At 41.0% G+C, this 27,434-nt stretch overlaps 1 protein-coding gene across 3 annotated transcripts in view; it reads left to right on the top strand.

The window, feature by feature from the left end:
• The window catches only part of LOC306797815 (endothelin-3), a 35,352-nt gene extending 23,782 nt beyond the window's left edge, over positions 1-11,570 (top strand). The window contains exons 3-4 of one of the 3 annotated variants that reach the window (XM_079297250.1): positions 3,899-4,051; positions 7,783-11,570. In XM_079297250.1, coding sequence (XP_079153376.1) covers positions 3,899-4,051; positions 7,783-7,864 — 235 coding nt within the window. In that variant the 3' untranslated portion in view covers positions 7,865-11,570. Of the gene's footprint in view, positions 1-3,898; positions 4,052-7,779 lie in introns of all 3 variants that reach the window. The other 2 variants (XM_079297251.1, XM_079297249.1) reach the window with 2 other exon arrangements.
• Positions 11,571-27,434: the final 15,864 nt, after the last annotated feature.

The following is a 27,434-nucleotide window of genomic DNA, read 5'->3' on the forward strand; positions in this document are numbered from 1 at the left end:
ATAGGTCTTCCTGTTTCCCAGTAGACCGGTTTGAATGCCGAGAACAGACTACCTCCACCTGGTATGGAGAGTTCTTTGTTCTCAGGTAGATGCAGAACGTACGTGCTGTTTGGCCGTTGTTTAACAGTCTGCCTTTAGCGTCGCCAGTTCTTTGATGTTGGTTGGGTGTGTCTGGCCTTTGACCTCCACCTCAAGTTGAAAAGTAAAGATCAGACGTCAGAGTCCGATGCAGAAATGCCTTCAGATGTGTAGCTTATCAGCAGCTGGTGATCACAAATCATTAAATGTGATTGATGCTGCTCTTGGTGCAGCTTCACTAAATAAATCACAGCAAGGTGGTGTCGGGTTTGCCCTCCGGACAGAAAGACAGAGTGTCAGAAAAGGTTGTGCCGTTTCTCATTTACCTCGTTTGCAGTTTCCCTTTGGCAAATGATTGCTAGAAACCATTTACTGTTAAGTTGAGGTTGAAAAATGGTACTGTCTGTCCAAGATGAGTAGTTTCTACAACACTTTGATATCATCAGCAGGGTTATTTTCTCTTTAGAAAGCTCCTCCAGAGCCCCAGGCTGAGTAGTGCTGACTGAGTAAACCAACCTTCATGTGTAAAATCTGTGGAGTTAAGTTACAACAATTTTGATCAGGAAAAAAAAATATATGATTGATATATGCAAGCCAAGTACAAAGTCAGATATCTCTATATCAGTGTGCACAATGTTGTCCTCCAACGGGAGGACTCCAGGATAAACGGTCATGCTTAAACAGCTACTGGCTAAACAAAGCCAGATCCTTTTAGAACCTGCCTCAAAATCCTTCAATCTCATGAAAGGGGAGCACTTTTTGCAGTGCCTTCAAAAGAGACTACAAACTGTGAGAAGAGCACATTGCATTCTTTTGCTCAATACCATTTGGTCCGCAGGCACACATGGTAATATAATCTGATCCATCCTTTCTCTGTATGAGCTTATTCCTTTTCAGAGTAATAAGTGAAGGCAATTAGAGGGATAGTACAAATAACATTTCACTTGTCAGGGGTTTGCCACTACCAATGTCATATGTTAACAGTAATTACAACAAGGTTATTTGATAGTGGCCTGAAATCCCAAATGCAATTCGTAACATGTTTTTTGCTCAAGTTCATTCATCAGTCTCTACCAAGATCGACTCCTGCGCTGGTTTCTCCTCAACAAATAATAAAGACATGTGGCCCCTGGTCACCCAAACGTTCCCCATAACAAGCTGCTGTACTGTTGAAAGACTCTTTCCAACTGTCAGTCGGATAAAAACTGTCATCAGGTCATCATACGGACTGAACTCTTTGACCCTGCTCTCCTTTGAAGGAAACTATGATGAAATCATATCCGTGTTCAACGTCAAGCCCCCTTGTCTTCTGCTGTAATCATTAAAAATAAGCCAATCTATAATGTAAGGACTGTAGTGGCCTATTTCAATACATTGTTTAATGGGTGCCTTGCGATAGTCTGGCGACCTGTCCAGGGAGTAGTCTTCACCCAATGACAGCTGGGATCGCCTCCAGCCCCTCTGCAACCCTGAATATGATAAGAGGTTACGGATAATGGATGGATGCTGATGTTTTATGCTGATGTGTTATGCTGATGTATGCTCCCATCTATGTGATTTATGTGGCCACTGTGTTAAAGAGTGATTTTTAACGTTACTGGGCATGTTGGTGCCGGTGAACCTCTGTCCATACACTTGACTAATGATGCTGTTGCGTCTGTCAGCTGTGTGTGTGAATATGTGGCCGCTGTGCCAGGCTGTGAGACGTTGTTGATGTTCATGTTGTTGCCTAACGTTACCTCTGATGATGACGTGTCAGGCTTGTATGATTAAACTGTGGTGCATTCAGGCAAGTATAGTCGTAATATAGTCGTTTTTTGGTCAACATATGCGTTTCTCTGTCATATGTCATATGTGTTGGTCTTGGATGGGCTGGATCCAACTGGTCGGGCCACTGTGGCTCAGAGGTAGATCGGCGCTTCGATCCGTGGAAGACACTTAACCCCAAATTGCTCCCGTAGGCTGTGCGCGCGGTGTATGAATGGGTTAGTTAGTCCTGATGTGCAGGTGGTACCTTGCATGGTAGCCCCTGCCATCAGTGTATGAATGGTAGAATGACATGTAGCATCAAAGCGGAGGACTAGAAAGGCGCTATAAAGTCCATTTACCGGATGTTCTCTGTGCCCACCCTCGCTGTGATTTCTGCCTTCGCCACTGACGAGGTGTTCTGGGTTCGCCTGAAGATCCTCCAACACCATCAGGGTTTGATTGCCCAGGTTGTTCAAGAGAACCACTGCTGCACTCCAAAGGTAGCAGGTGGTGCCATGTGGTTTTAGTTGACTGTGATGTTCACTTTTTTCATTTTGGTTAGCTTGTTCTTCATAACAATTTACAGCCATGTGGAGAGAAAATAACAAGACTTAAGGGCAGAGTCAATGTGAGCAGCTCACCACATGCATGCTGTGAGAGCAGCAAAGCATCACTCCTCCCTGTGCTCACCAAGCTACCTGCTGAGACCTGGAAACGTGGCAGCATCCACAAGTCCAATGGGGGAAAAGACGCAGAGGAAAAGTATTCCAGCCAACCCAGTAGGTAGTTGTCAAGATACTTATTTTGAAGAGAAAAAAAGGAATGGTACCATTATTACCCAGACTAGAATAGCTCATGGTCTGTCCAGCTTTGACCTACTCTACCTGCCCTAGTTGTGCATGTTAACACTTTTATTGCACAATGAGGAATTATTACCAACATTTGGCTGCACTTAAATTCAGTTTCACCTCTGAAGAAAGTTGTATGTATGACATTATTGTCCCAAGGCAGATAGATACAAATATATATATAGACCTGAGATGCATATGTTACACTACCCATAAGTGGCCTCAAAGTATAGGCAGTAATCTCGATTTTACACATGCCAAGCAATCCTCCAATATCCTGTACCATAATGCTCATATACAGTAGAACAGAGCCTTGCTCATGCCTTACTTTTTGTTCAAATCAGCCTAAATCACAGTGGGGCTGATATTCCACTTTCCCACCGAAAGCAGCATGTATACGTGTTTTATTTTTAAACGCATGTAAACCCTCTAACAACAGGCTCACAGGTTAGACTCTCTCCCGGGGCCTGCTGAACTGGCCTTGCTGTTTTCTCCCCTGGTGTGTCACATTTTATGTCATGGATGCACCGGAAACCGGGTTAGTAAACAGTAAAACTGTTGTGGTGGAGACGGAGACGGTTTTGATGAGTTGTATTGTTTCTGTCGTTTGAATGAAGTGTGTTTTACAACCAAGACAAAAGCCAGATGTTAGTCGGTGTTGTTGTGGGGTTTTTGACATAGACACGTATTACTTTACCGGCATCATATTACATGAATTATGAGTTCAAATAGTTTTCAAACTTTGAACTTGTACTTTAACTTTTCTTTTACTAGCGATTACTTTCAAACATGTATTGAATTCAGAACACACTGACTTTAGTTTAGTAGGTACACCTTTACACTCTATACGATCCAACAATTAAATCATCATTGCAAAACTTATGCTAAATAGTTATAGAAACTATTTTAATATTTTGGTAGTTAAGTTGGATGTTGCAGTCGGTTGTTTTGTTGTACTGGACTGCATTATTCTGAATGGTGTTTCCTATATTCTGTCCCAATGGTGGAAGACAAACTATTAGAAACAACTGTCAATATAATGAGTCCAGTATAAAACTGTCTGCCACTGACAGAAGCCTCTAAAATCATCATAGAGTTCCATTTGCTTCTCTGACGCTGTGTGAAACATTATAAGCCTGTTAGAAACTGGAGTCTGTAGTCAGTCTAATGTACAGGGTTCCCTATCTGTCTGGTCACTCAGCGCACTGTGTGTCTTTTTGTAGGCACACTGTACCATACGGTATGTCCAGTTACCAGGGCTCCCTGCGTGGGAGACGCTCCACTGAGGCTGAGCAGCGGCGGAGGGGGGAGGTGGCCCAGCGCTGTGTGTGCACACAGCAGACCGACTCTCACTGCAGCCACTTCTGCTTGGACAGGTAAGTCTACCACGGGGGGGGGGGAGAAAAAAAACATGCAATGTTCACAAGTGTTTGTTCTTTATAGGCAATACCAACAGGGGACATGTGTCCTCAACCAGTTAACACTTGTTGAAAACACACATGGAATTGGCATGCTGGTGCCCGGGCCACACCGCATGCGTGAGCAGCGTACAGCGGCTCCCTGGCTGAACTGCTGTAGCGTGCCCGCGTGTGGTGTCCACATTGCTATGATACATTATATATACACTGCCGTTCAAAAGTTTGGGGTCACTTAGAAATTCCCTTGTTTTTGAAAGAAAAGCACATGTTTTGTCCATTAAAATAACATCAAATTGATCAGAAATATTGTGTAGACATTGTTAATGTTGTAAATGACTACTGTAGCCGTAAACAGCTGCTCTTTGATGAAATATCTACATAGGCGTACAGAGGCCCATCCTGTCTTCCAATGACAAGCTGTGTTTGCTAATGCAAGTTGATCATTTCAACAAAATAACCGATCATCAGAAAACCCTTGAAACTGTTGCGCTGATTAAAGAAGCAACACATCTGGCCTTCTTTGGACGAGTTGAGTATTTGGAGCATCAGCAGTTGTGTGTTCCATTACAGGCTGAAAATAGCCAGAAACAAAGAACCAATTTCCTTCTACAACAGGACAATGACCCAAAGCACAGCTCCAAACTGTGTAAGAACTATTTAGCAAAGAAGCAGTCGGCTAGTATTCTGTCTGTCATGGAGCGCCGCAGTCACCGGATCTCAGCCCTGTTGAGTTGTTGTGGGAGCAGCAAGAGGTGCCCATCAAGCCAATCCCACTTATGGAAGGTGCTTCAGGAAGCATGGGGAGAAATCTCTTCACATTACTTTAACAAATTGACAGCTAGAAAGCCACAGGTCTGCAAGGCTGTAATTGCTGCAAATGGAGGATTCTTTGATGAAAGAAAAGTTTGAAAGTATTATAACTTTGTATTATAACTTTGTCAATGACATTTCTTCCTATTTAAACTCATTTCATGTATGTTTTCAGGGGAAACAACGACATTTCTAAGTGACCCCAAACTTTTGAATGGCAGTGTATATAAAATACATCATAAATAATAATAATAATCCACAATTAAAAGCCGGTACTCTATTAATGTCGTGCAAGTCACTGCATTTTCCACTACAGTGTCCTGCAACTATTTCAGAATAAAAACCTTGTGTAATCAAATGAAGGGGTTCTGTCCATTGAAAACAAACGTTACAGTGCTTTTTTATTTTGAAAAAGAAATAATCTTTCATGTCTAGGACATATTATGTACACATTGGAACTGTAGTAATGTCGCTGGTGTGATGGCCAGTCTACTGTCAAAAGATTCGGCAATGCACACGTGCTGCCCGTGTAGGCAGTGTGGCCCCGGGCGTAAATCATATATATTTACCTGCTGGTAATGTTTATCCTCCAATAGCAGTGAGAGGATGGGTTCCAAGTTTTTCAAGTCCATCTTTAAACAATACGGATAGTTGCTGGACACTAATCATCTCTCCTGTCTCCTGTGTTCCCCGACTAATCCAGCTCCAATATAAGAGATGGGGACAGTCCTCAGCCAATGACTCTCAGTGTATAATGGGCATGACAGTGTTATATAAAGACGGATATGAACAAATCTGACCCTATCCTTTTATTTTATGTTAAAAGTGTAGCGGACATCCAAAGAGAGTTTATCAAACTGAAATGTCTATGACACAATCTGAACGCATGCACTTCTGGCAGGAACTGGTCTCTCGCCCTCCATAGGTCACTAAGTGGTGAGACTCTCTATGTGTCTCTGTGCCTGGATGGAGTTGGGGTCACGTTTAACACTTAGACTGTTAAGACTGAGTCTACCATGTTATGTGACCCCATCTGTGCGCTTAAGATCAACCACATTCCTGAGGACACATCCAATTATCATACACAACTCAAGCAAACGTTTCCTTGATATGTTAGTCCTAGTCTTAGTAGGTCCCTGTATTATATCTATATACAGCGGGTAAAATAAGTATTGAACACGTCACCATTCTTCTCAGTAAATATATTTCTAAAGGTGCTATTGACATGAAATTCACCAGATGTCGGTAACAACCCAAGTAATCCATTGAATTGAATAGTATTGAACACGCTTACTGAAATTGATTTAATACTTCGTACAAGAGCCTTCGCTGGTAATGATGGCTTCAAGACGCCTCCTGTTTGGAGAAACTAGTCGCATGCATTGCTCAGGTGTGATTTTGGTCCATTCTTCCACACAAACAGTCTTCAAATCTTCAAGGTTTCGTGGGCCTCTTCTATGAACTCTGATCTTTAGTTCTTTCTATTTTTCTGAACATATTTGTCAGGATTTCTTTGTATGTATGATTACTTGGGTTGTTACCGACATCTGGTGAAAATGTCATGTCAATAGCACCTTTAGAAATATATTTACTGAGAAAAATGGTGACATCTTCAATACTTATTTTATCCGCTGTATATGGATTAAAACATCTGAGTCTATAAAGGTTAGTCATAGTTAGGGATAACAAGCTGTCTGCCTGCAACTGTGATATAATCCACATCTCAGACCAACAGAAGCGGGGCGGTCTTGTCGTATCATTTTTTGATTCATTCAATCTTTATTTGATCAGGTTTAATTCAGCGATTCGTATCAAACTATTTGACATCATGTTGCAGCTGAGCTAGCACCGAGTTCAAATAAAGAAGAATTAAAAGGAATCTGTAAGTAACTCGTATTAATCTGTAAAGTATGAGGTTGAATAAAATAATCCAGATGAGAGTGTTTTGCATAAAGCTGCACCCCCTTTCTCAAGAAAGCTCTTCTTTCTCTCGTCTACACCTCTTGGACTGTCGATGTGGAAGCTGAAGGGTGGTCTCCAATACCATCCCAGATGTAAATGAGTTTGATGTTCCGACACCAAATAAAATAATGTGAGATAGAAGTATCTTAGGCCTAATGATCTAAATTCAATTTAAATGAAACCGATATGAAGGCGCTTCACAATCTTTGCTGGTGCTTCTCAAACTCTCAGCTGCTGAACGGTGCATACCGGTACATGTTTGGTAAAATGTCAGGTATAAACGTCAGATTTAATTAATAGACATCAATTACTGATTTGAGTCACAGAGTCTACCTGCTCACATGCAATCCTTTTCTTTTAGTTGTAGTTCATTGTTATTCATTGTACTGTTTATCATATTCTTCATTCATTCCATTAATTTTGTTTATTTGTATTGTTTATTCATTTATTTTCTGTTTAGTAGTTTAGTTATGTAGTTAGTCAAATAAATATTTCATTGATAAAGACTGTAATCATTTGATTTGTATGTATATGAAATAATAGACCTTGTACACCTTGAGTCCTGTACTCTAGCAGCCCTGATTGAATTGGTTGAATCTTCTATTAAATGATGGTAATGGTGGCTTACAGCATAAGCTGACTGCAGGCATTCTTTTGTACTAATGAATGGTTAATTAATCATAATTTAATTAATTATAATTGTTACATATCTAGATATTGTTTTATTATTATTTATTAAATCTGCTACCAGCAACAATGCTACAAAACTAACCCCAACCATTAGTTTAACTACATTGAAATACTTTCAAAATTGGATAAAGGTTGTTCCTTTGGTTTATGTTGTTCTTTAAACTATGACTAAACCAGCAGCACCTGATCAGGCATGGCCTGAAGTGTCTGTGTTTTTTTCCCAGCAGGCAGAAGAGGCCCGCCCTAGCAGCGCCGAAGACAGACCAGAGGACAGCATCTCTGCGCAGTGGGCCTGAAATGGACGCATAAGTGACGTGCTCTTGATCTAGAAAATGGACATGACTTGTCTTTTACAAAAGGCATCCCTTTATTGCTTAGTGCCTGGTCACCAGACCGACGGCTTGCACAAAAACAGCCTGTGTCTGCTCAGCAGGTGTGGACAGTGTTTTTCATTCTTCGGTCACAGCTGAGGAATGGTTCACATGGCCCACTTGTGTCCACCATGAAAGACTTTGGTAGAGCTCACACGTGTCCATGCCGCGTGATGTGGAGGCCACTTTAAGAGCGTCTGCCATCCGACTCCACCACCTCGCATGCTGTTGAAGAATGTAATGTTTTAAGAATTCACAACTTGTCGCAGTCACTGAAACGTCCAATATATAATTTTTGGAGGTAAAGGGACCTTTATTAAGCTGTATCCAAGTGTTGTGAATATGAAATGTGTTTCAATATATATAGGCTCTAAATTATATTTTCGTACAATACGTATATGTACAATAAAGGTGTATAATAAGGTGTTGTATGTAGAATTATATATGTGATCATGCTAATCAACATTCCTCTGTGGTAAAGAACCCAGTCAAGTAAAAAAACTTACCATGTACCACACAGGAAATGTATGGGGCACGATATTGTCTGTTTATTCTTGTAATGTTTGAGCCTCTAACTATTTCCCCCAATCAACCGACCATCTGCACACTAAGGACCTTTACACACCGGGGGCGTGACGAATACACGACACAAAAATGCAAAATACTCGACTGCAAACATTATATGACTCAAGCTTTTATTGTGAAAGGTAAGATCTGGTATGCTCTGCATTTGTCAAGGTTGAAAGGAGTAACAAAGTTCGAAATTTTGTGTTCTTGTTTTATATAGGAGCAACTCAACCTGTTCCACCCAAAGTGATTGGTTCATGCCTTTATTCGTTGTGCAAAGGCAAGAAAAAAACCTGACCGTCTTTTTGCTGCATAATATTCATATTTTGTGTAAAAGTATTCCCTTTGACAAAAACAACTGTTCGAAAAAAAAATATTGATGTGCAAATAAATAACACAACCCCCCCGGTGTGTAAAGGCCTTAAGGCCCTGACCAGACTTTGCAGGCGGAAAACATGAGGCACACAGCACTGCCATTTTTATATCTGATTTTTTATTGTTGCTAGGTGAGTGCTAATGTTAGCTAAACACAAACCATGAACTGAAAGCTACCTAATAGTTAATAGTACAGTTTACATTAATGAAAAGAACTTACCCAAATTCTTAAATACCACACTAATTTCACTTCAGGCTGATAATGATAACTATCTATAGTAGTAACACTAATGATTTGTGGTTCATATATTGTATCTGCTCGTTGATTGCAGGATCAAACTATTGAAACTACAGAATATGCATGCTTTGAATATTTTGGTGACTCCCTGACAAGTTAACATTACCACAGTATAGCACAGAGATGGGGACTTAGACTTGGGTCTTGGACTCAAATCACACTTAAGTCACACACAGTGTATTGAGGCTTGACTTGGACTCAATGTACAATATGATACGGTTGTACAATAACTGGTATTGAAAATAGATTACGGTTATTATTGCATGCCTAGTTTTGTTAGCAATATCTCCCCTTTACCCTGAGTCTATATCAATTTTAAAGGTCAAAATACAGTTCGTTTTTTCAAATTTCATATTGCCATAACTTGTTTTAAGTGACTATAATACCAAACAACTATGCAGATACCGTGTACTCATAGATAGCAGATGATAGCGCTTTCATTACAACCCTAAGAGATCTTAGACTTAACTCAAAGACTTTGAGATTTGACTTGGATGCTATCTTAAATACTTTAGACTAGATTTGGACTCGGCTGGAAGACTTGAGACTCAACTTGGACTCTAGCTCAAAGACTTTTAGACAGATAGATAGATAGATGTATACATTCATCCCCAGGGGGAAATTAGTTTGTAGCAGCAAGCAAAGTTACAGAGTAAACATAAAAATATGAAAGCTGAAAGATGCTCAATATATACAATACAATAAGATAACAGAGCAGAATATCATAAAATTTAAAGAAAATAAAAAATGCACAGTATATACAATAAAATAGAATGGTATAAGTTAACCAACTAGGTAAAAACCATTAGTGCAAGGATCACCAACAGCAAACAACAGTTAGCAGTGTTATAGTCTTGTGTTTGATTTGGCCAGAGGTGATATATTGTACAGTCTAATGGCAGAGGGCAGGAATGTTCTCCTGTACCTTTCCTTGTGACAGCGGAGCTGGATCAGTCTGTTGGGGAAAGTGCTCCGCTGTCCCTGCAGGAGGTGATGGAGAGGGTGGTCCGGGTTATCCAATATGGATCATAGTTTCTTCAGTGTCCTCTCCACCACCTCTTCCAGATAGAAGACTTGAGACTTGAATCGGACTCTAGCTCAGATGCTTGAGATTTGACTTGGACTTGCCCCTCAAAGACTTGAGACTTGACTTGGAAGTGTGTATTTCTGGAATAGTTTGCATATTAAAAGTGTACAGTGGACACACATACATAGAGTTTGAATCAGCCAGCAGCCTTTTGTAGATCCCAGCATTAGATCAATCCACAAGTCGGATTTGTATCACTATATTAACCAATAACAGTGTAGGCTTAGTGTTACCAACCCGGTTGCTTCATATTGATCCAATTTGCCCCACGGTCTCGCCCCAAGATCAACAGTAAATGTTTGCTTTGTTCGAGTTCCCACCTTTCCCAAACCCGAACCAAGTGTTTGTTGACCTGACCTTCATCACAACCACAATCTTGCCATTGTTGCCATGCGTAGATGTTAAATTCTCTATTACGAAAAATGACATATTAAACAGAATGACTTTTCATAATTGTTCAACATCAATGTTCTGGTTTGCTGGTATGTTCACCGTGGCAGAGGCAGTTCAGTCTATTTCTCTGTTGGTGACCATCCTGGGACTGTTGCTTATGAAATCCATTCAAGAATGTTCCACTGAAATTCTCATGTGGCCACTTTTGGCCGCAGACAGTTGTAATGGCACAGCAGAAATATTGAAGTAACGACGTCAAAATGAATCATTATGTGAATGAAATGAGAGAAACATCCTGTTTTTATTGTGGTTGTACCTGATGTTCACTGAGGACCGTCTTATTGTTTGGTAAACAACATGTTAGGACACGCGCCAGAGTTGGTCTTGGATCAAATTTATTTTAATTAAGTTAAGCATTCCTGAGTTGCTTTCATTATCTTTTCAACTGTTGCTTTTGTGGGTGTAGTGAAAGGGGGGCTGTTTGTCCCAAGGAGACAAAAAACATGATACAAACAGATGCTCGACTGGGAAATGAACTTCAATCATTTTTCAGAATGGACTGAATGTGTTTGCAATCATTGTTATGTTAAAATCTGTAAATCACTAAAAGCTGGTACCTAATGCTCAGTCTGGTTCTGTGATGCTATTTATTGTTTGATAGGATATTGCCTGAATGTAATCATCATTTTAATGGTTTTATGGTCTCAGATATTTGCAGAAAAACGTGTTAATACTCAGCAAAGTAAATCATCGAAAAATATCTCATTCACTCAGCCCTAACTAATGCTGAACAAACTTCTGTTTGCAGTACGACAAGTCCTCACCATCGTCTTCGATAACGCCGTTGTTTTGGCTGCAGGATCAATTTCTATCATCGATGTCTGACAGCTAACAACAGCTGTTGAGGGGTTTTAGCCGTCCACACAAAATGCCTCACCTGGAAGAACTCAGTCCACTGGCTCTTCTTAAACATACACAAAGTTTAAACAACGTAGGCCGTAGTTACACTTGTATTTTCAATGCGACTTTGTGATTGGATGCACCAGATCAGAACTCAGCTGCGTCTGCATATGCGAATGGCGCAATGCGAAAAAGCAAAATTTGCCTCATTCTCGCGAGTTAAAATTTTTCAACTCGGGCGAGAAATTCGCATTACGCTGTGTCGCGAAAGCCTATCAGCGTCGAGATGCTCCTTCTGTCATCACTGACGTCCTGCCGTTGCTGAATCAGAAACTATTGAGGTTAAATTGATAGTAGCAGTTTGTGGGCACCCCGAGCTCTACGACACCTCCTCATACGAGTCATACCTGTAAGTTCTGATTATATGTGTTTCTTACTTGATTCTAGCTGTCGGTTGTACTTTACTATGAACCATGTTAGCATGTAAAGTTAGCCCAACTGCCGGCTTTCGCACTAAATACGTGTTTCTTGTCAGAGGAGCAATTACAAAGGAAATGGGAGGGACTGAGGGACACTTATTTGAAGGAGAGGAGAAAGGAGACAAAGAAAAGGAGTGGTTCAGGAGCAGTGCCAGCTAAGAAGAGGAAGTACTCTGCAGTCCTGTCTTTCCTCGACCCCTTCGTTAACCCGAGGGAGAGACTAACAGTAACATGGGGCGGAGGACACAGGAGACAGGACCGCAGAGTACGTCACAGAACCGGGTCCAGGACGGGATGTCAGAGGCAGCAGCAGAGCCATCCGAGATTGACAGGGGAGGTTAGTTGACAAGTGAAGACACAGCATGGTTAAATCATGCGGAAAAGATTAATATGGCTGAAAAAGTAACGCCAGACCAAAGCAGTGCAAGTGTCTGCTGTTGTTGATCTGTGATGTCTTTGTAAATTACACAACATTCAGATCACATTTCTGATGCGCGTAAAAGACATGTTAGTACAGATGTTCAAATTCTAATTTTCAGGTCCAGGGCCAGTGTACGCACCCCTCCACCTCCTCATCTCCTCCCAGTCTTCATCAGCTTCATCAGCTTTCTATCAGCCACCACCACCACCACCAGTGTCTGGGCTCCACGTGGGGGTTATCGTGCTGCTGCTCAGGGCAGACGCCCCTCCATTACAAACCTCCCCGTAGAGTCCAAGCTCCTAAGACTCTGTCAAGACTTTATCATCACATGTCATCTGTTAATAATAAACAATCATCTTTTATTCATCTGACTTGTCGCTCCTGATTGAAATTAAATTCAATTAAAAAACTTTTTATTTTCAAGACATACAATATTTGTTATGAACATCTCCACTATTCTGGAATAAGGATGGCTGACTTGAAGGCAGATGACTTGATGCTTTCAGAGAGCAGAGGCAGTTGCGGTGGGGGTGCACCGGTACAAGGGCCTCTTTCTCCAGTCAAAAACCTCAAACCAAACGACCCAAACCTGCTGGACTACCAAGACCGCAAAGCTGAGAAAAAAAATACATCAAAGCTTTGTCCTCACTAACCGGAACCTTACATTGACATCGAAGACATGCTTGTTTGAAAAATTCCCCAAAGAGAACTGAAGAGCCTCTCAATGCACTGTGTGAGCATTGGGAACATAACATGACAACACGCTATATTGCATCATAAAGCAGCAAAGAATTCCTTCTAGTCGAAAGGATATTTGAGAATGCGTTCTCTTATTTCCCACGTCCATTTCCCTGTAGTGCCTGCTGATTGTGGCTTTGGGTTCAATACTGTTAAAAAGTGTGCTGTTTATTTCGTTGGGAGGCTGACCACATTGTTATGAGATTTTGGGTACAGGGCAGAGTCGTCCAAGTAACGCCACAACATGATAAAATCTCACCACAAATGTGTCCAAGTTGACATATGAAAGCTGCAGCGTTTTACCTTTTGCCTTGAGGAGGTTTTATAATCCTGCCCCAACACTTTGTGATGGTGAAGCGTACCTCATGCTGGAACGAGCTAGAAACTTGGCCCAATAACTGGTTATTATACTTACCAAGAGATACGACCACATGGTGCGATTTACTCTAGCCTACTCAGCGCTCATTCAGACATCTGTCTACAACAAAGCGACAGCAGCTTACATACATTGCCAGGAGTGCGTTGGTCACAGCTGCTGAGCATAGCCAGACGGCTGCTGTGCTTAAGGTACACAAACCTACTCTCCATCAGAGCAGTGTATACTGCCAGCAAACTGAACAGAGGAGCGGACATTTGTAGAGACGAGGTCCGATTGCAGCCTCCATCCATGATCACGCAGCTTTGGGAAAGATTCAATTAGGCAGAGCTGTATCTGTTTGCGCTCTCTGGCTCTCTCTAAGTGTGTGGGATAATCATCCACTGGAAGTGGATGCGTTTCCGCATTGGCCGTAGCCCAGGATACGCTTTCCCGACAGTCCCAACAGTCCCGTTAATCCCTCGGTTTTCGGACCGAGTGCTGGAAGGGCGGCTGTCAGCGTTGGTCCTGAAAGCACTGAGATGCCTGGACGCGTCAAGGTCTCTGTGCCTGCAGCAGTTGCCATCAGGTCGCCCGTTTGAACCCTCGTGGCGCGGGGACCCTCTCTCCCTTGCAGAGGTAGTGATCAGGAATTACTCGGTTATAGGTCATCGTCTGTGCGTTTGGCCCCTGAATAAGGAGCGCTTAAAGAGGCCCAGCCTCTCTCAGGATGTTGAGCGTCTTCCAGAGCGTCTCAGTCAGCCAAATGGACAGCTTTTTGGCGTTAGTGTGTGGAAAAGAGCCTGGAGCCCAGTGCGTGTCCTCTGCCTCACATGCTTTCATTCCTTCAACTACTGGTGGACAGGAATTTGGCTTTCAGCACAGTTAAAAATGATGAGCTATTTCATCCTGTCATGAGAGTGTCGGTCACTGTTCGTTCTAGAGATAAAATCATGTAATTTAGCATAGTTTTCTGGTAATATCAATATGTGTTTGATAGCTTAATTTAGATCAATATGAACACACTCTCTGCTTTTGTCGTCATTTCTTCTGGTCTTCATGTTGTAGGTGGTCTTTTTCATCACAGCACTGTCAAAGATAGACCAGAAGTTGCTTGTCTAATGTAAAACTGTTAAAGCCTGTTTCTTATTGCAGAGAAAACACAACTTTGATGTGAGCATGAGCTAAACCACTGCAGCTGGAAGTGGATTTGACAGCTTTGCAGAGAGTTTGGGAGTATTTGGCGAGGGTTGATCTTCAGGTTGTGACATGCCTGTGGGAGGAGGTAAAACCAGAATTATTCTTAACTTACCACAGACACGTCTGCTGGTTTTTAGATTTGTATTCTCCGTGTTGTACATTTGAAAGTGCAGCTCAAGTTAATCCCTGGGTAAATAATCACACTTTGAAAACGTATTATTTGATTTACATGGATATTGGTTTGAAGGGTCAATAAATCCATTTTCCTCCCTTACTTTTACTGGTACCTATGGAGCTGTGCAGAAATACCTTGTGGCCTAAAAGTATGTGGATACCCAAAAAAATACATACATATGTGACCGTTGAACGTGGGATTTCAAAACCATGGGCATTAAAAGAGTACTCGTCAGATTTAGCCTCACACTCATGTAACAGTAGCCCTGTTGGCATTCAATTGTCAAACAAACTTTTGAAATTTCCATCAACTGGTTTGGGGCCAATACACACTATTACAGTTTGGTCAGAAGTTGGCGCCATAGGCTACACATAGTTGTAATTCAACAGTAAACAGAGGAGAAGAAGCAGAAGTTGTAAACCGGAAACGAAACAAGTCTTGTCTATCTAACTCATGTACGGTAGAAAAATGGAGCGAGGTCTTCAGTAATGTCTTTCAACTGGGAAAGTTTTAATTGTTCTTTCATGTCAGCTAATATTGGCCATGATTCATGCTGTCAGGAGACGAAGACTAGCATTCACACAATACAGCAATATCAGAGAAGACACCATCAACAGAAGCAGCTGATCAGTCATTTTAGTTAAATGTTCGCTCTCGATTCAGTTCGTCTCAAATGTAACGGCTCCTTCCCCAATGGATGAAACATAAACCAACACAAAAAATGACAATTACCAACATAAACCACCATGTTCTGACCAGACATTTGCAATTTGGAACATAAAACATCAAACTTAACAGCATACTTAGTCCTGCACAGCATGATGGAAAATGTGTGGCTGTTGCTGAAGACATGTTGGCTTGATGCTTGCTGGAGCAACGCTGTGCATCTAGCAAAGCACATCCAGTGAGCTGGCTTTCACTTCAACTGGTCAGAGAAGCGCATCGCAACTGGATGAAGTCCTGAATACCTGTCCTACTTTGTCTCTGATGTGTTGCCTTCTTTGCATAACTACGTTACCGGTTCGGTCGAGGATGGTAGGCCTAGTGAAATTTGAAAACAGGAAATAGTTATGATAAAACATATTCTGGGGTTTTACAGAATTGTACAACACTGATGTTCTTGTCTTGTGATTGGGTTGTTTTGCCAATAGAGTGCTACAGGGATGACGTATTGTTGTGGAATATTTCTATGAATAGTCGGGAGAAAAGTGTAAAGTGTTTTCAAATCAATGTCAAATGAAACAGAGTCTTGATGAAGGATCAAAGTTGTAATAGTCAATTTATTTGCTTGCAAGCAAAAGAGAGAGCAGTTCTCAACAGACACGTATCGCAGAGTCTTGTGAGGAGTACCCTAAAATCATCTTCATGCATGCTACCTTTATACCCACAGACAAGAGAAAACAGCTGAAACAGGCAAGGGAAGAATGATGGGAGACTGACATTTGTGTGCAATGTCTGGTATATTCTCTGCAACAGCATGAATAGGCCTGGTTCTATGTCGAGGCCATATATGGCCTGCAAATGTCTCCTCCTGTGCTCTTTGACGTTTGATGTGAATGTTTATGTTTATGTGGAGTTTTATGTTAGACCTATGTGAATGTTTATGTTAATGGCGAGGTTTATGTTAGACCTATGTGAATGTTTATGTTTATGTGGAGTTTTACGTTAGACCTATGTGAATGTTTATGTTAATGGGAGGTTTATGTTAGACCTATGTGAATGTTTATGTTTATGTGGAGTTTTACGTTAGACCTATGTGAATGTTTATGTTTATGTGGAGTTTTATGTTAGACCAATGTGAATGTTTATGTTAATGGGGAGGTTTATGTTAGACCTATGTGAATGTTTATGTTAATGGGGAGGTTTATGTTAGACCTATGTGAATGTTTATGTTTATGTGGAGTTTTACGTTAGACCTATGTGAATGTTTATGTTAATGGGAGGTTTATGTTAGACCTATGTGAATGTTTATGTTTATGTGGAGTTTTACGTTAGACCTATGTGAATGTTTATGTTTATGTGGAGTTTTATGTTAGACCAATGTGAATGTTTATGTTAATGGGGAGGTTTATGTTAGACCTATGTGAATGTTTATGTTAATGGGGAGGTTTATGTTAGACCTATGTGAATGTTTATGTTAATTAGGAGGTTTACGTTAGACCTATGTGAATGTTTATGTTAATGGGGAGGTTTATGTTACAGCAGGCGCTGTCCGTCTAAGGAGAACTAAGCAGAGAGCAGAATAAAAACATTTTTTCCTATTACAGTATATTGTAGGATTATTGCAGAAAATTAGCTTTGTTGCAAACAACAATGTTTATTGAAGCATAAATGCAATCGGCAGAAATAAAAAGCTAACATTTAGCCATTTCTTAGCAGAAGCTTCAAATTTCACTCAAAATATTTACTGATGTATTTTATGTCGCGGAACAAAATGTCAAATTCCTTTAAGTTTGCGATAACAACACCTTATTTAGGTTTGAGGACTCATTCCTGCAGCATTTTATGGACATTGTATGCTTAACTTTATACACCTCTAACATAAGGGTGTCCAGTTGTACTATGCTTTTGTGTCGTTCAGTTTTATGTTTTGATGGTTTGTGATATCCGAACCAACACAATGTCGTCTTAATACAAGCAACAATTACATAAAAAAACACAGCAAAATGTCTCTTCAGATATCACTTTTTTTTATCAGGCTGTTTATCCGACTCCTCGTTCCTTAACACTATATATGGTGTAATCTCACGGGAGAATTCAAGCCCCATTCCTGAAGGAAGGAAATGAAAAACAGGGAGCGGTAACTTTAGCTCACTAAGACCGGACTTATTTCCAGTCTGGAGGAATAACATGGTTACTTTACATGGACTACAAACTTGATCAGCGAGCATTAGCCGCCCCTACATCAGACATTCCAGTGGAATTATAGAGCTGAGGCCTCATTATTCAACGGTCAGAGCAACTGCATCGTATAAAGAGCAAGATAATACACACAGGGAGGGAGGGTAAGTCAAACTAACACAGGACTTTTGTCCAGGAGACCGCTGTTCATGTTCCGAGCGACATTTAAAAGTAAACATTGACACTTTGTCAAGTAGTCGTTGGTGTAATTACGTCACATGAATGGTTGTCTTCTGCAGCAAATAAATGCTGGAAAACTATCCTCTGAGTTGTCCCCTTCAATGCCATTCCAAGTCCGTTACATATGTATAGGCTACTTGTATTGTTTAAAATAATGTCAGCAGGGACTGTTGGCCCTTGGGCATTTTCACATTATCAAATCTGGCCCTCTTTGAAAAAAGTTTGGACACCCCTGGTCTCGTTAGTCATGTGAGTTGCTACTATCGTTAATGTCATTAGTCACATGAGTCATGCTTTTGTTAGCTAAACCCTAACTTCCTATGAACACGAAAGTAAAAAAAAAGACTATGTATTGAACAACTGACGCGTCCAAAACTGATTATAGAGAAGAATCCAGAGCGTCACAGCTGAGCTCTACACGTGTCTGTATTTGATGAGTTGGGAGTGAGAATGTGTTGACTAGACCAGGGGTTTCAAACAAACGGCCTGAGGGCCAGAAACGGCCCGCCATCAGGTCCAATCCAGGCCACAGGATGACTTTGCATTTTGCAAAAATGGCAGAGACAGACATCACATGCTTACGTACAGGCTCTGTGACACAACAGTGTTAAGCATAGACTACTCTTCATGTAAGAGTTGGAGTAGGCTAGTACGGTCCGATAATTACCACTATAATATCCTGTGCCAGTACATTGTTTCCATATTACAACTCGGGAAATGGGACCATCCGAGGAACACTTGAATGCACCATTGTCTGCGCTCACCAAGAGCCATTCTAGTTCTCTTATTAATTGCTTCTTAATTGTTCCAGTTTTTGTCCGGCACAGGCCTGCTGCAGGTTTTTATTCCTTGCTTGCTGCCTTTACAAAACTGTTTAAGAACCGACTGCTGGCAAATGTTAAACGTTCTGCTGCAGCTAACCCTTTTAAAAAAATGTTAAATGACAGTCAAATTAAGTTGTGATGTTTAATGATGTTCAGTTTTATTCTAACAACACACACAGCAGGTCAATCAAGCTATGCAACTTCTGCAACTCTGCTGGCATAGCGGTGTGCGTGTGCACCTTTACTTCCTCAACACTCACACAGCCTGTAAACTGTTCAACTGTTGTCGATGAATTTAGTTCATGACCTGATGTATTTGTTCACGAAGAAAGCTCAAGGTGGTGTCCGACTTCAAATATCTTCGAATCATCTGAGATTCAAATCTGTCATTTAAAAAGCATGCTAAAAAAAAGGTGGCTGGTACTATCAAATTCAACCTGGCTAATACTGTAGGCATATACTGTAAGACCAACGGAGGCAGCCAAACTCTGTATGCATGCTATGAACTCCCACATAACTGAATCTATTAAGTCCCTTTACAAAACAAACTACTAAAAACGCTCGACCAATAGGCCAATCACCATTTCCACATCGTTTAATAGCACAATCTATTTATTTTCGTTAGTTTGAAACATTTTGGCTTTGGCAACAACTTGTGATTTTCTACTAATTTACAAATTATTGTGATTTTAAAGGTTTTGTCAACATTCACAGAAGATTCTTTGGCACTTACACCATTGAAATAAATCACTTGCTATGCACAATGTCAAGTGTTTATAACTTCTTTCTACACAATACAAGAGTTAAAACAATAAAATGTGTGTGTTCAGCGATGTGTGTGAGGGGAACAATATTAAGACCTGGGAAAATGTCTTCGTCCAGAAGGAGAAAAGTGGACACAGAGTGCTGGATTAAATGGCCGTACGCTCGCTGAGTTCACGGCAGTTTTGTTGCTAAAGCAAATAATATATGGCACCGCTATCGAATTCTTCATGGTAAAAAGAATGTGCAAGGACAATTCAGAACAGAGATGATCAGTATGTGAACTCAGGACACTGATATACAGACACAGTACTGACAGGTTCATGTTTTGCAGGTGTGTGGCTTGGATCCAAGAGGAAAAACCAGAGAGAGAGAAAGGGAGATATATTTGTTAGATCATTAAAACACACATAAAAATGCCTCACTCGAATACAGTCATCAAATTACACGATGACGGCAAAGTCTGCAGCATTTTTTAGCAAAAGAATAAAACGGTGTTAACCAAGGGAAGATAGAAAGAGAAACTAAATACATATAGCTACCATGCTCTTCAATGGTAAATGGACTGTACTTGTACAGCGCTTTTCTAGTCCTCCGACCACTCAAAGTGCTTTATCACATGTCATCATTCACACCCATTCATACATGCCCATCAGGACTAATCATTCATACCCAAACACACATTGACGTGGAATAGCTGAGCCGGGATTCGAACCACCGATCCTCCAATTGAAGGACGACCCTGCTCTACCACTGAGACACAGTCGCCACAGTTTCCAGTTTCTTTCCCTACTTACTGATGAGATGGCCTGTTAACTCTGGCTCAATGCATTTATTTGGTCCCATGTATTAAGTATTTAACATGTACATGTTTTCAGTAACATGCATCAACATAGTTGTGACGAAGTTGTGGAGTTTGGTAAACAATGTCTTCACAATCCAGAAAAATGTCTCATGTCAACATTATTTATGATGGAGAAACATCTCGAGGTTGCGATGTACATTGACACCATATGTTGAGAGCAACAGTAATGGAGTGCACAACACACAAATAGCATAACTCACTCCCAGGCCTGTTAACAGGTGGTCATTTAAAGCACTCTTTATTGGATTCAACTGCAACTTTCCCCAGACGACTACACATTTTTTAATATCATTTGGGGATTACATAAAGGGCAGCTGACTGCTGTTTGCCCCCATGAGAGAGCTTTCAGCAAATTAACGATGAATGCAACAGAATGTTCTTGTTGACAGAATAATAACAAGCAGCTGTTGGCACTTGTAAGCATCATGTCACAATTACAGCAGTTGGAACTGGATGTAGCCCACACTCAACGATCCAAACGTAAGAAATGATACCACGGAGAAACTGGAATGCGCTTAAACCAGAGCCATGACACGCAGGGAAGATAGTTTGATTATCTTCATCAACTACAACTTATGAACACAAGAGTCCCGCTCCCGCCATGGTTTGTATATTCCTCCCGTGTATCCTCACTCCTAGCTCCTCAGGCAAGCTTCCTCCCTCCTCGACATGCATTTCAGGAATTGCGACATCCCTCATGATGGAGCGCTGAGATCGATTTCCAGGTAACAAGCAGGAGGAAAGAGGAGACGTGGATGCACAACATAGAGAAAGAACAAGAGCCACTGGACTAGTTACTTCCGTTTGGACTCCACAGCCCTGCCAGGAAGCCTGGTGCCTGGTGCTTGGTCTGTCAAAACTCAAAAATGTACAAGAAAAAAGCCCCTCAAATATTCTCTTAGATTATAAAGTCCTAAATTTGGAAGAAATAAATGTGATTGTTTTTGCTCCAAAAGTAATGTAGCTCAAGTTCAGTCAGGAAGACACTCATTCATAATCTCTGTCTCTCCTCTCCTTGTAATTACCCGCCTCCACCCCAGTGACCTCCAGTCAGCAGCACAGTCAGGCTCCTGATTCATCATCAGATGGCAGCAACTCCTTTCATCAGCACCACCAGTGTCTGGACTCCAGGGGGGATTAGGCCTATTGGACCTCTGTATCCCTACCCTCGGTGATAGTACTTCAGGATGGAGTCCAATCGCCAAAGACTTTGCACTTTTCATATTTGATGCATGTATAATAAATCATTGTTAAATTATAAAACAAGTCTATGTTGTTGTTATGGCAAGAATGACGTCTGAACGAGGCGAAGGTCCTGAAAGACACATATACACGTTTCCTTTTATGAATATAAATAAATACCAACATTGTAAAAGTTAGAGGAAATAGAGACAGACAACTTTTGCCTCCAGCGGCTCTCATTACTGCAGTGTTTAACTGTAGCATCTGTGGTTTGATTTGAGTTTTTCCTTGTAAATTTTCCACCTCAATCTCAGAGAATATCCAAGTTTTTTTCTTGTAAATTTACGACTTCAATCTCGGAAAACTCCCTCAGGAGTTAGTGGAGACCAAAAGCACAGCCAGAAGAGAGTGAATATTGGACTTAAATTCAGCAGCTGGCCAGAAACACAAGTGAACACGAATGTTGCTCTGTGTCTGCTGGATGTGCAACTGTGCAACTGTTTGCTAACATTGCTGCATCAACTTAAAAGGTTTTTATATGTAAATATATCAAAATGTGCTTCTGCTGCCCCCAAGTGGCCAAAAATAAAGAATCATTTATTACAGGATAATGTGAAGAGGAGTAAATTCATCTGGCCGAGCAGATGGCACCTTTCGACACTGCACAACTCGGCACATTTTTCAATCAGGAGATACCGAGTGAATGAAGGAAAGATAATCGTTTATTATAACAAATGATATGTGTCAATCAAGTGTTCTTAATTAGCATATAAATAAATCATTGGTGTAGAAAGGATCAGTGAGGGGGCGTCATATTTAAATGAACCTCCTTGAGGTGTGATTGGTGTGTGGCTGGCTGTCAGCTGGTCACAGCTGGGGGCGTATGGCTTCCGTGTCCTGCATGAACTAATGAGATGCTTCATTTAACTAAAGAAAAAGAACACCAAAAAAATCGGAATAACTGGAGTGCTGTGTGAAAGATATTGAGGGTTTATTGTTAAGGAAACACATCGCCTCATTTTGTAAGGTTGGCTCAACCTCATCAGACCACGGATGCCATGGTTTAACACTGCAAAATACATTATCTTGTAGCTGAACCGCCATCCATTCTCATCTCTTATTGTCACTGTGTTAGCGTGAAAGGAAAACAACACATTATGAGCAGTTATGATGTGCCTTGTCGTGTTCTCTTCCCTTCACACAGTAACGCAGTGTGTTTGGAGTAACATCTTCTCAACGGTTGCAAATAAAAGACATGCCCTTGTGTTGTCAAAGATACATGTTGTTTGTCTCTACTTTCCTGTAACTTCTACAATATTAGTATTAATTCATGTTCACAAAATAACAAACATGAAATAACTCTTTAAGGACCTTTCGCCTCCTTCAGACGCCGTTCACCAGAGAGGATATTGATTTGGAAACAGCAATCTTTAGGACTAATCTGATAACGCATTGGTCCAACATGAGAATAAGGTACAATGCATACTGATGTCCACATTTTGTTCATAAAAGAACACAGAAAGAACATGAAAGAATTTTTTTCAGGAGCTTCGCCTTATTCAGAGGCCATCCTTACCGTACGGTGTATATTTGCAGGCCAACCAGGAAGTTAGCATCACACTGGTTTCCTCAACAAAAAGCCAACAGGATTGTTCCGTTGGATTTGGGATCATTGCAGAAACTACGCTCCGTGGCAAACACAAATTCATGACACTTACATGTTTAGTCCAACAAGATAATCATCACAAAAGAACAGCGTGAAGACGTTTCCCAGCCTTATTTAGCCACTTGTTATCAACTGCCTTCGTTATGAAGACTTGTAATAGCTTCCAAACACCCTACGCATTTCATTTATTGTACAACAAAACGTAAAAATCCCCTAAATTTGCATTAACCACTGACCTTATTTTAGGCATCTAAACATAGATATAACATGAAATATAAGAAGTGGACGTAGTCATCATGACATCAGCCATTAGTTTGTGGACCTTTGAAGCCTTGAGTTTGGTATTTTAGCTGTCAACCAGTAAACAGAAGTGACCATATTTGGTCTGCGGGGAGTGACGTAAAGACGCCATATATGGTTCTAGTAATGGTAGCGACCTGTCAATCACAGGGTAGCCCCGCCCTAAAGCATACCCTGTTTTATGGTCTGTTTGACTCTAAATGAACATCATGCTGTATTGAAGAAGACTTGAAACTAGAGATTGAGACCATAAACTCATGTTTACAATGTTTACTGAGGGAATAAATCAAGAGAGAAGTAGAGTCATTTTCTCATAGACTTCTATAGAACTGGAGGAGTCGCCCCCTGATGGACATTAGAGAGAATGCAGGTTTAGAACACTTCCGCATTGGCTTCAATTTTCAAAACCTGTGGTTGCCGCCTGCATCTAACCAAAGAAAAAAAAAAACATTTATAAAACATGTTGACTTCAAGATGAGGGAAGGGGAAGTTCAAAAATGCTGAGTCATTTCCAGGTTTTAGGACGCATTCCTGCAGCACTCTATAATAACACCTTAGTAGAAACAAAATCCACACTTTAATCTTGGAACCTTGTGTGTTTTTTCTCGTTATATTACCTTCCCTGCCTCCGTGCATGTATTTGTCTGTGTGCCTACACTGGCCCTTATGCGCTGTCAGGCTTAATAGTCCGGGAGCCAAAGCCTGATTTTTTGATGAACCTTGTTTTGTCGGATAAAGTTTTTTTTTTTTCTGTTTCTTGTAGCTTAGGGGTACCTCTTCAAAATCCAGGAGGGTGCTCGGTGATATCCCTTGAGCATTTTGAGATATTAACCCTTTCATGGCCAAATCACTAAAATCACACAAAAACCAAGATTCATGACATTTCATGCAATATATTGAAGTAACAAATCAAATTAGCTTTTTCTAGTGTTTATTCATACAAAGGGTGATGTAAAAATGTCTTGCACTACAAATCTATGAATATTAACCCTTTCAGGCCATGCCAGCAAAACCGTTTTGGTAGCAGGAGTTATTTTCAACATTACACAACTTGAATGAAACTTTAGTGACTTCCTTTTTTTTTTACAATGTTTATTTTGATTTTAGAAATTTAAGACATAACAAGACAATAAGGACAAAATACAATACCAATACCAAACAGAATAACACTCAAAAACAACAGCAGTAACTTCCTGGTTAGGACACATCTTGCAGTCTGGTATTAGGATCTTGAGCATCCTACCATGAAACATGCACAGAACATTGTGCATGGCAAACCATGCTCTTTACAGCTGCATTTCTTGGAGTTGCAAGGGGTGTTACTCTTGCAGCCACATCGGATCATCTTTAGAATATAGTCTGGCACAAGTTTGGTGTCCTCTGGTAGGTGGGTTGGAATTAGTGACCTGTTGCATTTGTCTTTCTTCCATCCAAATTCCTCCGGGTTCTGTACTATTGACTGATTCATATTGAGGTTTCGCCACAGGTATGCTTGGAAGTGGGCCCTCTTAACATTTTCAACGAATGCTTCCTTTGTTGGAGGTAGAGCAGCTAGATTAGGTGCAGACATGTGGCCTTTCCCATTCTTTTTTCCCCAGACAAGTAGCCTTGTGTGCGACATGTCTGTGCTCTCTGTTACGCCATAACAGGCTGAGATAAAGGCAGTGGCTTGATTAAGGACTTGCTGGAATGGTGCATCCAAATTGCCAATGGCCGATAGGTCGTAACCAGCTTTCAGGGCTTTGATGACAGAGCCTTTCCCCACCCCGTAGTAAGACGCTACAGTGTCACATCCCGAAATGGCATGGGCTGGTAAAAGATGTTCAACAATTTGTGTCTGCTTGGCCAGTGTTGACTTGATGTCCACTATTACTCTTTCCTTTCGTGGGGATTCCATGATGAGGGGTACATCCAGCCTTGCCTCATGGTAATGGTGAAGGAGTAGGACAAACACATCTGTATCATCTGAAACCACAGTGATTTGATGGGCTTCTCCAGCACACCTCAGGACCTGTTGGACAATGATGGTGTCAGCTTCTTCTTGTTGATTTTCTAGATCATATCGGGTCAACTTTTCTTCCATGCTGATCTCGATGGGACATGGGTCCTCACCTGTCACCACCAACTTGTGTTTTTTTGTGCTCTGTAGATGGAATAGCCTGTCTTTGCTCAGTTCATCACATAGTAATCTGTTCAGCTGTTTCTTGTTTTCAATGGAGGACAGGACAACCTTCTGAGCCGGTAGCTTGGTTGTTAGGAGAAGATGATGTTTCTTGATGACCAATGTCTCCCTGACATCTCTAGTGACGGACTTGATGCTGTAGTCGTAGTATCTGTCAAAGATAAGGTAGACATCACTCTCTAGCAGGTATGAAGTTAGCCGTGCCTTGACATTCTTGATGAAATCAGCTACAGTGCCATCAGCTGGCCAGTGAATGGTCCAAAGAAGCGCTGACCCATCAATGACAGTGATGTCTGCATCACCGGCTTTCCTCTTTGAGACTTCCACCTGGAGTGACTTCTTCAATGTGGACTTGCCTTTTGCCTTTTGAGTGACCGAAAAGAGAGAAATCTTTGTCGACAGTCAGCATGGTACCGGGCATCTGCAGCATGTAGGTCACTAATTGCCCCCTGAAGACGGTGTTGGACACTTTCCGCAACATCATCATTTCGTTTTCCACAAACTTCTAAGAGAGACTTTTTGGTTTCCACTTCTCTGAATAGGTATGCAGCCCTCCATCTGGAGGGGTTCTTCTTGTCGACATTAAGATTGCAAAACTCACCACAGAAAACACAGTGCTTTTGAAAATCAAAACATTCAGCTGACCCTCCTGACCGTGAGCGCCTGGTCACCTTGCAAGGAACATTTGATTCAGTTTCTCCGGGCCTCTGACGTTTGTGCCGTTCAATGTAAGTCTTTGAGGTGTAACTTGAAACACAACTTTTATGGCATTTCAATGTGGTTTCATTGTTGTTATCTAATGCTTCTTGAAGCTCAAAGTGTTTTTCATCCCCATATATCTTACTACACTGGATAATGTTTGTTATTCTGACTGGTCCTGAAGATATCAATGGTTCCGTCTTCGCTTGGCAGTTGAACTTCCAAGTGAAGTAACACTCCTCAGGCACTGGATCCATAACCAACTCTGTAAATAAAATGTTAAAATTTGTTAATATATAAAAAAGGGTTTATACATTTCCCTGTGTGATTTTCACTAAAATGTTGTCTCGATCAGCAGACTTACTCAATTGAACAGCTTGTTATTCTCTTCGCAGGTGAACCTCCAACAGAACACTTCTGAATCCATAACCAATCTCACTGCCAGCTTTTACAGTGTTTTTACCTTGTTTTTTGATGGCAGCTGTTGTAAGCAGTGACCAGTTGTAAACAAAAAATGGTCTTAAACGAAGCACATGGCTGTCTTGTAATTGGAAAAAAACAAAAATGTGACAATACAGGCATACACAGACACAATGCACTCACTATATGAATTAACTGAGTGTTTTTAGCTTGTAATAATCACTGTAGGCAACAAATTATATGCATTTAAATCAAGTATATTGCATGAAATATCATAAATCTAGTTTTTGCATGATTTTGGGCAAGAAGGGGTTAATATCTGAAAATGCTCAAGGGATATCACCGAGCACCCTCTTGTATTTTGAATACGTATCCCTAAGCTACAAGAAACAGCAAAGAAAAAAACTTTATCCGACAAAACAAGGTTCGACCCCACGGCTCCCGGACTATAACCCTCTCACTGATTCATGATAAAGTCTCCTCCATTCAAGTTCACCGACACGACCCTCGGCCGAGTCTGTTCAAATAAAGCACCTCTG

This window comes from Melanostigma gelatinosum (assembly GCF_949748355.1).
Source record: "Melanostigma gelatinosum genome assembly, chromosome: 3".
Lineage (NCBI taxonomy): Eukaryota > Metazoa > Chordata > Actinopteri > Perciformes > Zoarcidae > Melanostigma > Melanostigma gelatinosum.